Consider the following 12,803-nt stretch of genomic DNA (forward strand, 5'->3'; position numbering starts at 1 on the left):
TCACTCTCTCACTCACTCTCTCTCACTCACTCTCTCTCTCACTCACTCTCTCTCTCACTCACTCTCTCTCTCACTCACTCTCTCTCTCACTCACTCTCTCTCGCACTCTCTCTCGCACTCACTCTCTCTCGCACTCACTCTCTCTCGCACTCACTCTCTCTCGCACTCACTCTCTCACACAATGATGGCCTGTTGATCATGATTGAGTTTCTTGTTCCGATGAACACAGTGTCGAAGAGAGAATGACAAACACCTTCAGAAACAAAGGAGAGAAGCAAGTTTGATGGGTGTTAACGCGAGAGACTCGAGTGAAGAGCAAGGCCGTGAGAGCACAGGACAAGCCCGAGAGTGAAAACAGGAGGGAGGAAGAGGAGGTAAATCGGGAAGTAGCGATGAAGTGAGGCCGAGGCTGGGATGTGAAAAGCCAGTGGAGTGTCGGAGGAAGAGAAGGACGGATAAAGGAAGAGGAAGAGGAGGAGGAGGAGAGAATGAGCTAGAGCGAGGGAAGATGGGTGGAGAAAGCAGTGGGGACGGAGGGAGGAGGCGAGCGGGAGGAAGGGGTGAGTCTGCACTGACCTTCCAAACATTCACAATGATATTTATTGGGTCCGTCGACACACCGGGCTGCATTCTCGCACGGTGTGCTTGCACACTCATCCACATCGATCTGACACAAGGTACCGATGAATCCTGAAGAGTTAAACAGACCGACTGATCAGATCAGAAATCGGGCAGGGTGAACAGGGGGCGGGCAGGAGCGAGGCGGGGTGAGGGGCGGTGGGGGGGGAGCGAGAGGGGTGTGAGGGGGCGAGGGGGTGGGGTGGGAGCGAGGGGGGTGTGAGGGGGCGAGGGGCGGTGGGGTGGGAGTGAGAGGGGTGTGAGGGGGCGGGGCGGGAGCGAGGGGGTGTGAGGGGGCGAGGGGCGATGGGGTGGGAGCGAGGAGGGTGTGAGGGGTGATGGGGTGGGAGCGAGGAGGGTGTGAGGGGGCGAGGGGGTGGGGTGGGAGCGAGGGGGGTGTGAGGGGGCGAGGGGCGATGGGGTGGGAGCGAGGAGGGTGTGAGGGGTGGTGGGGTGGGAGCGAGGAGGGTGTGAGGGGTGGTGGGGTGGGAGCGAGGAGGGTGTGGGGGAGCAGGGACAAGGTTGGGGGTGTCACTAAGCGGGCCTGAGGAGAGAATTCGTGTCCAGCCAGGCAGTGAGGCAGTCAGTCCGTCCGCCGTCACTAGAGCGATGGCGTTAGTCCGGTAAGCAGAGTCCTGGACAAGTGTTCAAAGAGGAACTGGATGGACTCCTGCCACAGTCGGGAGTGTGTATGAGTGTGTGTATGAGAGTGTGTATGAGAGTGTGTGTGCGTGTGTGTGTGTGTATGAGTGTGTGAGTGAGTGAGTGTGAGTGTGAGTGTGTGTGAGTGTGTGAGTGTGTGTGTGTGTGAGTGCGAGTGTGTGTGTGAGTGTGAGTGAGTGTGAGTGTGTGAGTGAGTGTGAATGTGTGTGTGAGTGTGTGTGAGTGTGAGTGAGTGAGTGAGTGAGTGAGTGAGTGTGAGTGTGAGTGAGTGAGTGAGTGTGTATGTGTGTGTGTATGAGTGTGAGTGAGTGAGTGAGTGTGTGTGTGTGTGTGTGAGTGTGTGTGTGAGTGTGTTTGTGTGAGTGTGAGTGAGTGTGTGTGTGTGTGAGTGTGAGTGTGTGTGTGAGTGTGTGAGTGTGTGTGTGTGAGTGTGTGTGTGAGTGTGTGTGTGAGTGTGTGAGTGTGTGTGTGTGAGTGTGTGTGTGTGAGTGTGTGTGTGTGTGAGTGTGTGAGTGAGTGTGTGTGTGTGTGTGAGTGTGTGTGTGTGAGTGTGTGTGTGTGAGTGTGTGTGTGAGTGTGAGTGTGTGTGTCAGTGAGTGTGTTGGAGAGCTGCCGCGGGGGAAAGGCCGCCTCGCTGCAGTTGCCAGCATTTGCCAGTGGTGTGTCGGGGCTCCATGGTTACGGAGAGCGGGGCATTGAATAGTCCTGACCTTACACTGACACCAGCCTATTGACAAGCAGATTCCTGAAACACGGCTCACCACCATTAGCTGCTTGCTGCTCAAACTCTGTTGCCTCACACTCCATTCAAACCTTCACTTTATTTATCAATGCACGGATTTGTTCAGCAACCGTCTCCCTGTCTCCCGCTCTCCAGTGAGAGTCAGTGTCTGTGGAACCCGTACCCCAGTGAGAGTCACTGTCTGTGGAACCCGTACCCCAGTGAGAGTCAGTGTCTGTGGAACCCGTACCCCAGTGAGAGTCAGTGTGTGTGGAACCCGTACCCCAGTGAGAGTCAGTGTCTGTGGAACCCGTACCCCAGTGAGAGTCAGTGTCTGTGGAACCCGTACCCCAGTGAGAGTCAGTGTCTGTGGAACCCGTACCCCAGTGAGAGTCAGTGTCTGTGGAACCCGTACCCCAGTGAGAGTCAGTGTCTGGGGAACCCGTACCCCAGTGAGAGTCAGTGTGTGTGGAACCCGTACCCCAGTGAGAGTCAGTGTCTGTGGAACCCGTACCCCAGTGAGAGTCAATATCTGTGGAACCCGTACCCCAGTGAGAGTCACTGTCTGTGGAACCCGTACCCCAGTGAGAGTCAGTGTCTGTGGAACCCGTACCCCAGTGAGAGTCAGTGTGTGTGGAACCCGTACCCCAGTGAGAGTCAGTGTGTGTGGAACCCGTACCCCAGTGAGAGTCAGTGTCTGTGGAACCCGTACCCCAGTGAGAGTCAGTGTCTGTGGAACCCGTACCCCAGTGAGAGTCAGTGTCTGTGGAACCCGTACCCCAGTGAGAGTCAGTGTCTGTGGAACCCGTACCCCAGTGAGAGTCAGTGTCTGTGGAACCCGTACCCCAGTGAGAGTCAGTATCTGTGGAACCCGTACCCCAGTGAGAGTCACTGTCTGTGGAACCCGTACCCCAGTGAGAGTCAGTGTCTGTGGAACCCGTACCCCAGTGAGAGTCAGTGTGTGTGGAACCCGTACCCCAGTGAGAGTCAGTGTGTGTGGAACCCGTACCCCAGTGAGAGTCAGTGTCTGTGGAACCCGTACCCCAGTGAGAGTCAGTGTCTGTGGAACCCGTACCCCAGTGAGAGTCAGTGTCTGTGGAACCTGTACCCCAGTGAGAGTCAGTGTCTGTGGAACCCGTACCCCAGTGAGAGTCAGTGTGTGTGGGACCCGTACCCCAGTGAGAGTCAGTGTCTGTGGAACCCGTACCCCAGTGAGAGTCAGTGTCTGTGGAACCCGTACCCCAGTGAGAGTCAGTGTCTGTGGAACCCGTACCCCAGTGAGAGTCAGTGTCTGTGGAACCCGTACCCCAGTGAGAGTCAGTGTGTGTGGAACCCGTACCCCAGTGAGTCAGTGTCTGTGGAACCCGTACCCCAGTGAGAGTCAGTGTCTGTGGAACCCGTACCCCAGTGAGAGTCAGTGTCTGTGGAACCCGTACCCCAGTGAGAGTCAGTGTCTGTAGAACCCGTACCCCAGTGAGAGTCAGTGTGTGTGGAACCCGTACCCCAGTGAGAGTCAGTGTCTGTGGAACCCGGACCCCAGCAAGAGTCAGTGTCTGTGGAACCCGTACCCCAGTGAGAGTCAGTGTCTGTGGAACCCGTACCCCAGTGAGAGTCAGTGTCTGTGGAACCCGTACCCCAGTGAGAGTCAGTGTCTGTGGAACCCGTACCCCAGTGAGAGTCAGTGTCTGTGGAACCCGTACCCCAGTGAGAGTCAGTGTCTGTGGAACCCGTACCCCAGTGAGAGTCAGTGTCTGTGGAACCCGTACCCCAGTGAGAGTCAGTGTCTGTGGAACCCGCACCCCAGTGAGAGTCAGTGACTGTGGAACCCGCACCCCAGTGAGAGTCAGTGTCTGTGGAACCCGTACCCCAGTGAGAGTCAGTGTCTGTGGAACCCGTACCCCAGTGAGAGTCAGTGTCTGTGGAACCCGTATCCCAGTGAGAGTCAGTGTCTGTGGAACCCGTACCCCAGTGAGAGTCAGTGTCTGTGGAACCCGTACCCCAGTGAGAGTCAGTGTCTGTGGAACCTGTACCCCAGTGAGAATCAGTGTGTGTGGAACCCGTACCCCAGTGAGAGTCAGTGTCTGTGGAACCCGTACCCCAGTGAGAGTCAGTGTCTGTGGAACCTGTACCCCAGTGAGAGTCAGTGTGTGTGGAACCCGTACCCCAGTGAGAGTCAGTGTCTGTGGAACCCGTACCCCAGTGAGAGTCGGTGTCTGTGGAACCCGTACCCCAGTGAGAGTCAGTGTCTGTGGAACCCGTACCCCAGTGAGAGTCAGTGTCTGTGGAACCTGTACCCCAGTGAGAGTCAGTGTCTGTGGAACCCGTACCCCAGTGAGAGTCAGTGTCTGTGGAACCCGTACCCCAGTGAGAGTCAGTGTCTGTGGAACCCGTACCCCAGTGAGAGTCAGTGTCTGTGGAACCCGTACCCCAGTGAGAGTCAGTGTCTGTGGAACCTGTACCCCAGTGAGAGTCAGTGTCGGTGGAACCCGTACCCCAGTGAGAGTCAGTTTCTTTGCTGGGGGGTGGGGGGAACAGGAGGGAATAGAAAATGTTAAAAATGAAGGGAAAATGAACCGCGATCTGCCTTTAAAATGGAGAACAGAAAGGGCGAGGGGGCTGATTGTCGCCATAGTGCCCTTTCCCCAGAGGCTCCCATTACTGCCGCTTCTGGGCACACCCTGGCATTTTATCAGAGAACAGAACAGACTTGATTTTTTTTAACGATTATATTATTTTCACTTCCCCTGGATTTCTGTTGCCGCGAGCTTATCCTGGAAACGGCTGTCCCAGAGGCGGGGGGATGGGAGGGAGAGTAGGCCTTGTCTTGGTAAATAAAGCCTGCCCATAGGCCGGGATTAATCTCTGGCCTTGCTTGCAGCTCACAGACGAGTGAGGGGGTGCGGTTTATTGAAGACTGGCACCTACCTGAGGGGCATTCGCACTCAAACTCGTTGATTTTGTCAATACAATTGCCCTTGTTTAAGCAGGGATTGCTGGCACACTCATCGGTATCAATTTCACAGTAGATTCCCTCGTATCCTGCAATTTAAAAAAAAGAGAATGAACCGTTTCTATCTGGGATGTCAGCGCAGGAGAATCGGGATGTTTTTCACTCAAAGGGCGGCGGAAATCTGGAACTCTCCCCCCCCAAAAAAATTGTTGAGGCTGGGGGTCCGTTGGAGCTTTCAAGATGGAGGTTGGTAGATTTTTGTTGGTCGATGTTTTGGGGACAGAGAGGAGAAAACATTCCTGATCTCCACTTGCGGAGTTTCTCAGGGAACTAGGGATCCCCCTTTTACATGGAAACATAGAAGATAGGAGCAGGAGTAGGCCATTCGGCCCCTCGAGCCTGCTCCGCCATTCAATGCGATCATGGCTGATCATCCAAATTCAGTACCCTGTCCCTGCCTTCTCCCCATATCCCTTGATCCCTTTAGCCTCAAGAAATATATCCAACTCCTTCTTGAATATATTTAATGAATTGGCCTCAACTGCCTTCTGTGGTAGAGAATTCCACAGGTTCACCACTCTCTGGGTGAAGAAATTCCTCCTCATCTCTGTCCTAAATGGCTTACCCTTTATCCTTTTTCCATGTCAGAAACTGCAACACAAAAAAAATCTTCACTTTCCTCACATCTGGAGGACCATTCGGCCCCTCGATTCTGTTCCGCCATTCAATCAGATCAATGCTGATCTGTACCTCAACCCCATCTTACCCGCCTTCTCTCCCTATCCTTCGATACCCTGACCCAACAAAAATCCATCAATCTCAGTTTTGAGATTTTCAATTGACCCCCGGCCTCAACAGCTTTTTGGGGGACAGAGTTCCAGATTTCCACCACCCTTTGTGTGAAGAGGTGCTTCCTGACATCACCCCTGAACGGTCTCTGTGTTCTCCTGACGTCTGTTACTATCCTCCTCACTGTTTACTATATTTCCGAGTTTCGTGTCATCTGCAAATTTTGAAATTATTCCCTGTATACCTAAGTCAAGATCATTAATATATATCAAAAGGAGCAGTGGTCCCAATACCGACCCCTGGGGAACACCACTGCACACCTCCCTCCAGTCTAAAAACAACCGTTCACCACTGCTTTCTGTCCCCTGTACCCTTGCTGCCCCTGTCCCTTTAAGCCCATGGGTTTCTGTACCTACCGGACATGCAGATACACTGGAACTTTCCAATCAGGTCGAGGCAGGTGGCGTCATTCCGGCAGGGACTGGACATGCACTCGTTGAAATCCAGCTCGCAGCGAGGGCCGTGATACCCGGGCAGGCACTGACACTCAAAGGAGCCCAGCGTGTTGATGCACTTCCCAGAATGCTCACAGGGGTTGGAGCCTGCGGGAAATCGCAAGGCAAGGGAGCTTTAAAGAGATGGAAACAGGCAGACACATGACGAAACACAAACCTCCCTCGCTCCCTCCCTCCCCTCACTCCCTCCTTCCCTCACTTGCTACCTTCCCTCACTCCCTCCACTCCCTCCCTCACTTGCTACCGTCCCTCGCTCCATCCCTCCCTCCCTTCCTCACCCCTCGCTCCCTCCCTCCCCTCCGTTGCTTCCTTCCTCAGTACTGTCCCTCCGGCAGTGCGGCACTCCCTCAGTACTGTCCCTCCGACAGTGCAGCGCTCCCTCAGTACTGCCCCTCCGACAGTGCAGCGCTCCCTCAGTACTGCCCCTCCGACAGTGCAGCACTCCCTCAGTACTGCCCCTCCGACAGTGCGGCGCTCCCGCAGTACTGCCCCTCCGACAGTGCGGCGCTCTCTCAGTACTGCCCCTCCGACAGTGCGGCGCTCCCTCAGTACTGCCCCTTCGACAGTGCGGCGCTCCCTCAGGACTGCCCCTCCGACAGTGCGGCGCTCCCTCAGGACTGCCCCTCCGACAGTGCGGCGCTCCCTCAGGACTGCCCCTCCGACAGTGCGGCGCTCCCTCAGGACTGCCCCTCCGACAGTGCGGCGCTCCCTCAGGACTGCCCCTCCGACAGTGCAGTGCTCCCTCAGTACTGCCCCTCCGACAGTGCAGCGCTCCCTCAGTACTGTCCCTCCGACAGTGCAGCGCTCCCTCAGTACTGCCCCTCCGACAGTGCAGCGCTCCCTCAGTACTGTCTCTCCGACAGTGCAGCACTCCCTCAGTACTACCCCTCCGACAGTGCGGCGCTCCCTCAGTACTGCCCCTCCGACAGTGCAGCACTCCCTCAGTACTGCCCTTCCGACAGTGCGGCACTCCCTCAGCACTGCACTGGGAGTGTCAGTCTGGATTTTTGTGCTCAAGTCTCTGGAGCGGGACTCGAACCCACAACCTTCTGACTCAGAGGCGAGAGAGAGAGAGCTACAGCAGCACCGGGGAGGCAGTGATGAGAGCAACATAACAAAATGAAACATGGCGCAGAGGAGTTAAGGGTTCCCGCATTACCCAGCGAGCACTCGTCGTCATCCTGCTTGCAGGCGGCCCCAGAGAATCCGGTGGGGCAGGTGCAGATGGCCTTCCCATTGACAGGGTTGGTGCTGCAATTAGCCTCCTCGTGGCAGGGGTTACTGATACACGCATCGTCCAGGTGACAGAGCAGCCCTGCAGAACAGCAACAAGGGAGAGGATCAATGGGGAGGAAATACCACACGCAGGCAGCCCGCTCGGCCCATCCAGTCCATGCTGTTTATTATCCACACCAGCAGTGTCCGAATCCCATGTGCCCGCCCTGATCCCAGACCCCTTTCCGATATCCACCCATCTAACCTCTTCTTAAATGTTGACATTACACAGAATGTACTGCACAGAAACAGGCCATTTGGCCCAACTGTTCCACACCAGCCGCCTCCCACCCCGCTCCTCACCCCATCAGCATATCCTTCTATTCCTTTCTCCCTCATGTGTTTATCCAGCTTCCCCTTAAACGTATCTCTGCTGTTCGCCTCAACCACTCCCTGTGGTAGCGAGTTCCACATTCTCACCACTCTCTGGGGAAAGACGTTTCTCCTGAATTCCCTATTGGATTTATTAGTGACTCTCTTATATTGATGGCCCCTAGTTCTGGTCTCCCCCACAAGTTGGAACATCATCTCTACGTCTAACCTATCAAACCCTTTCATAATTATTCAGGTCGCCCCTCAGCCTTCTCTTTTCTAGAGAAAAGAGTCCCAGCCTGTTCAGTCTTTCCTGATGGGTAGAACCTCCCAGTTCTGGTATCATCCTTGTGAATCTTTTTTGCACCTTCTCCAGTGCCTCGATATCCTTTTTATAACATGGAGACCAGAACTGTGCACAGCGCTCCAAGTGCGGTCTAACCAAGGTTCGATACAAGTTTAACATAAATTCTCTGATTTTGAATTCTATCCCTCTAGAAATGAACCCAGGGCTTGGTTTGCTTATTTTATGGCCTTATTAACCTGTGTCACTACTTCTAGTGATTTGTGAATCTGTTCCCCCCGATCCCTCTGCTCCTCTACCCCATTCAGATTCTACTTTCCAAGGACCATGTGACCTCCTTATTCTTCCTACCAAAATTGTACTACTTCGCCTTATAGATCAGTGTGAAAGGTCAGAGGTGGCGAAAGGTCACTGGTGGTGAAAGGTCAGAGGTGGCGAAAGGTCATTGGCAGTGAAAGGTCAGAGGTGGTGGGTGAAGACGTTCCGTTCGTACCGGTCCTGCCATGGGGACACTCGCAGTAGAAGGAGGCGACGCGATCGTGACACGTGGCCCCGCTGTAGCAGGCCGCGATGGCGCAGTCGTCGATGTTCTCGCTGCAATCGTCCCCGGTCCAGCCGTTGACGCAAACACAGTTGTAGCCCCCGTTGGTGTTGTGGCAGGTCCCTCCATTCTGGCAGGCGTTGGGCTGGAGCTGACACTCGTCCACATCCTCGGTACAGAACTGGCCTGGGGGGGCGGGCGACAGAACAAAAAGCCTCAAATAACTGTCAGCCTTCGACTGAAACCCCCCGACCCAGAAACCTATGGACCCTCCGCTGTTACCCGTCTCTGCTGGTCTTCACCAGCCAGGCCCGGGGGGGAGGGGGCCTCCACAATCAGCCGCGGCCTTCCCTGGGCTAGAGAAGGTGGGGAGCAAGGAGCGCCGGCTCCAGATCGACCATGGTTCCTGCTCCCGTCCACTGCCCGGTGACCCCACCCCTGCTGGGTGTGGACGTCAGACCAGGACAGTGATGACCTCTGTGGACGAATATCCCATTGCCGTTCAAGCCTGGATTCTCAGTAAGGACCCCCTTGCGAGGGGGAAGGGTCCCAATTTGAGAACATCTTTTAAAGAGGGCAGTCTTTTGAAGCTGGCCTCTTACCCTCAGGACCCCTTTTAATGGCGATGGGTTTCGCCCCGAGGAACCCTTTCAACTTGTGGGGGGGGGGGGGGTGGCAGGGTTTAACAACATCAACCTGCATTTATATAGCACCTATAATGTGGTAAAATGCCCCAAGGCGCAATCAGGCAAAAGTTGACACTGAGCCACAGAAGGAGATATTAGGACAGGTGACCAAAGGCTTGGTCAAAGAGGTCGGTTTTAAGGAGCATCTTAAAGGAGGAGAGAGAGGCGGAGAGGTTTAGGGAGGGAATTCCAGAGCTCGGGGCCCCGGCAGCTGAAGGCACGGCCACCATTGGTGGAGCGCTGGAAATCGGGGGATGGGCAAGAGGCCAGAATGGGAGGAGCGCAGAGGGTCTCGCTCGGAGGGTCTCGCTCGGGGGGTCTCGCTCAGGGGGTCTCGCTCGGGGGTCTCGCTCGGAGGGGTCTCGCTCGGGGGGTCTCGCTCGGGGGGTCTCGCTCGGGGGGTCTCGCTCGGGGGGTCTCGCTCGGGGGGTCTCGCTCGGGGGTCTCGCTCGGAGGGTCTCGCTTGGAGGGTCTTGCTCGGAGAGTCTTATTCAATGAGGGTTGGGTCTTGTCCTGAGAAGCCCCTTTTTCCGGAGAGGAGGGGCAATGTGACTCTGGGGGCAAAAGCGGGAGAGCTCAGATGGCGGGGAGGGCCCAGGAGGAGACGGCCCAGGCGGGGAGGGCCCAGGAGGAGACGGCCCAGGAGGAGACGACCAGGCAGAGACGACCAGGCGGAGACGGCCCAGGTGGAGACGGCCCAGGTGGGGATGGCCCAGGAGGGGAGGGCCCAGGCGGGGAGGGCCCAGGCGGGGAGGGCCCAGGTGGAGACGGGCCAGGCGGGGACGGCCCAGGCGGGGAGGGCCCAGGTGGAGACGGGCCAGGCGGGGACGGCCCAGGAGGGGAGGGCCCAGGTGGAGACGGGCCAGGCGGGGACGGCCCAGGCGGGGAGGGCCCAGGTGGAGACGGCCCAGGTGGAGACGGGCCAGGCGGGGACGGCCCAGGCGGGGAGGGCCCAGGTGGAGACGGGCCAGGCGGGGACGGCCCAGGAGGGGAGGGCCCAGGTGGAGACGGGCCAGGCGGGGACGGCCCAGGCGGGGAGGGCCCAGGTGGAGACGGCCCAGGCGGAGACGGCCCAGGTGGAGACGACCAGGCGGAGACGGCCCAGGTGGGGATGGCCCAGGTGGGGATGGCCCAGGAGGGGAGGGCCCAGGCGGGGAGGGCCCAGGCGGAGACGGCCCAGGAGGGGAGGGCCCAGGTGGAGACGGCCCAGGAGGGGAGGGCCCAGGCGGAGACGGCCCAGGAGGGGAGGGCCCAGGTGGAGACGGGCCAGGCGGGGACGGCCCAGGCGGGGAGGGCCCAGGTGGAGACGGGCCAGGCGGGGACGGCCCAGGCGGGGAGGGCCCAGGTGGAGACGGCCCAGGAGGGGAGGGCCCAGGTGGAGACGGCCCAGGAGGGGAGGGCCCAGGCGGAGACGGCCCAGGAGGGGAGGGCCCAGGCGGGGAGGGCCCAGGCGGAGACGGCCCAGGAGGGGAGGGCCCAGGTGGAGACGGCCCAGGAGGGGAGGGCCCAGGCGGGGACGGCCCAGGCGGGGAGGGCCCAGGCGGAGACGGCCCAGGAGGGGAGGGCCCAGGTGGAGACGGGCCAGGCGGGGACGGCCCAGGCGGGGAGGGCCCAGGTGGAGACGGGCCAGGCGGGGACGGCCCAGGCGGGGAGGGCCCAGGTGGAGACGACCAGGCGGAGACGGCCCAGGCGGAGACGGCCCAGGTGGAGACGACCAGGCGGAGACGGCCCAGGTGGGGATGGCCCAGGAGGGGAGGGCCCAGGTGGAGACGGCCCAGGCGGGGAGGGCCCAGGCGGAGACGGCCCAGGAGGGGAGGGCCCAGGTGGAGACGGGCCAGGCGGGGACGGCCCAGGCGGGGAGGGCCCAGGCGGAGACGGCCCAGGAGGGGAGGGCCCAGGTGGGGATGGCCCAGGAGGGGACGGCCCAGGCGGGGAGGGCCCAGGCGGGGAGGGCCCAGGAGGGGAGGGCCCAGGCGGGGAGGGCCCAGGCGGAGACGGCCCAGGAGGGGAGGGCCCAGGCGGGGAGGGCCCAGGCGGAGACGGCCCAGGTGGGGAGGGCCCAGGCGGAGACGGCCCAGGAGGGGAGGGCCCAGGCGGGGAGGGCCCAGGCGGAGACGGCCCAGGTGGGGAGGGCCCAGGCGGGGAGGGCCCAGGAGGGGAGGGCCCAGGCGGGGAGGGCCCAGGCGGAGACGGCCCAGGCGGGGAGGGCCCAGGCGGAGACGGCCCAGGAGGGGAGGGCCCAGGTGGGGATGGCCCAGGAGGGGAGGGCCCAGGTGGGGAGGGCCCAGGCGGGGAGGGCCCAGGCGGGGAGGGCCCAGGCGGAGACGGCCCAGGCGGGTTGATGTACGTGGATCTATCGGAGCATTTACCGGTCCACTCTGGGGGACACTGGCAGTTGTAGGTGTTCACCCCATCCACACACAGCCCTCCTTTCAGGCAGCGATGCTCAGGACAGTCGTCGACATTCACCTCACAGTGCTGGCCAGAAAAACCTGCAACAGAGAGAGAGAGAGAGGACGGTCACTCAGGAACACTCGGTTACCCGTGGCGAGGGGCAGGACGTTGTGTCATGTTCAGACTCCTCGTGGGTGACTGCAGGCAATTCCTCGGTTAAATTTGGTGTTACACAGAAACAGGCCATTCGGCCCATCAGATCTGTGCCAGTGTTTCTGCTCCACACGAGCCTCCTCCCACCCTGTTCATCTCACCCTATCACCATATCCTTCTATTCCTTTCTCCCTCATGTGTTTATCGAGCTTCTCCTTAAATGTATCTGTGCTGTTCGCCTCAACCACTCCCTGTGGTAGCGAGTTCCACATTCTCACCACTCTCTGGGTAAAGAAGTTTCTCCTGAATTCACTATTGGATTTATTAGAGAATATCTTATATTTATGGCCCCTAGTTTTACATAAGAACATAAGAATTAGGAGCAGGAGTCGGTCATTCGGCCCCTCGAGCCTGCTCCGCCATTCAATAAGATGTTGGCTGATCTTCGACCTCAACTCCACTTTCCCGCCCCATCCCCAGATCCCTCGATTTCCCAAACATCTCAAATCAAATCAACTTTTATTGTCATTGTTAGTGCACAAGTGCAGTACAACGAAATGTAGGCTTGCGGCTCCCGAGAGTGTACAATTTGGATTAGGACACTTAAACATTTCAACATACATTTGTACATATATATTAGCATAAATATGACCATAATAAAGTGCATCGGCAGGTGTGCAGGCTTTAGTGTTTATTTGTGGAGTTCAGTAGGATGACAGCCCTGGGAAAGCTGTTCCTAAATCTGGTCGTACGGGTGCGAATGCATCTGTAGCGTCTTCCAGATGGTAGGAGGGCGAACAGACTGTGGCTGGGGTGGGTAGGGTCTTTGATGATGGACCGAGCCCTCCGTAGGCAGCGTTTCTGATATATATGTTCTATGGT

At 58.4% G+C, this 12,803-nt stretch overlaps 2 protein-coding genes across 2 annotated transcripts in view; both read right to left on the minus strand.

Moving 5' to 3' along the window:
- The window catches only part of LOC147102609 (unconventional myosin-XV-like), a 388,701-nt gene that overhangs the window by 232,346 nt on the left and 143,552 nt on the right, over window positions 1-12,803 (minus strand). The window lies entirely within an intron of this gene.
- LOC147102610 (neurogenic locus notch homolog protein 1-like) overlaps window positions 56-12,803 on the minus strand; it is a 99,784-nt gene continuing 87,036 nt past the window's right edge. Inside the window, exons 8-13 of the mRNA XM_085964070.1 lie at window positions 11,744-11,866; window positions 8,641-8,874; window positions 7,416-7,571; window positions 6,158-6,343; window positions 4,928-5,041; window positions 56-690 (exon numbers count right to left, since the gene is read on the minus strand). Coding sequence (XP_085820196.1) covers window positions 494-690; window positions 4,928-5,041; window positions 6,158-6,343; window positions 7,416-7,571; window positions 8,641-8,874; window positions 11,744-11,866 — 1,010 coding nt within the window. The 3' untranslated portion in view covers window positions 56-493. The remainder of the gene's footprint in view (window positions 691-4,927; window positions 5,042-6,157; window positions 6,344-7,415; window positions 7,572-8,640; window positions 8,875-11,743; window positions 11,867-12,803) is intronic.

The sequence above is a fragment of the Somniosus microcephalus genome, chromosome 21 (genome assembly GCF_052327205.1).
Source record: "Somniosus microcephalus isolate GS21.2 chromosome 21, FLI_Smic_1.0, whole genome shotgun sequence".
In the NCBI taxonomy this organism is placed as follows: domain Eukaryota; kingdom Metazoa; phylum Chordata; class Chondrichthyes; order Squaliformes; family Somniosidae; genus Somniosus; species Somniosus microcephalus.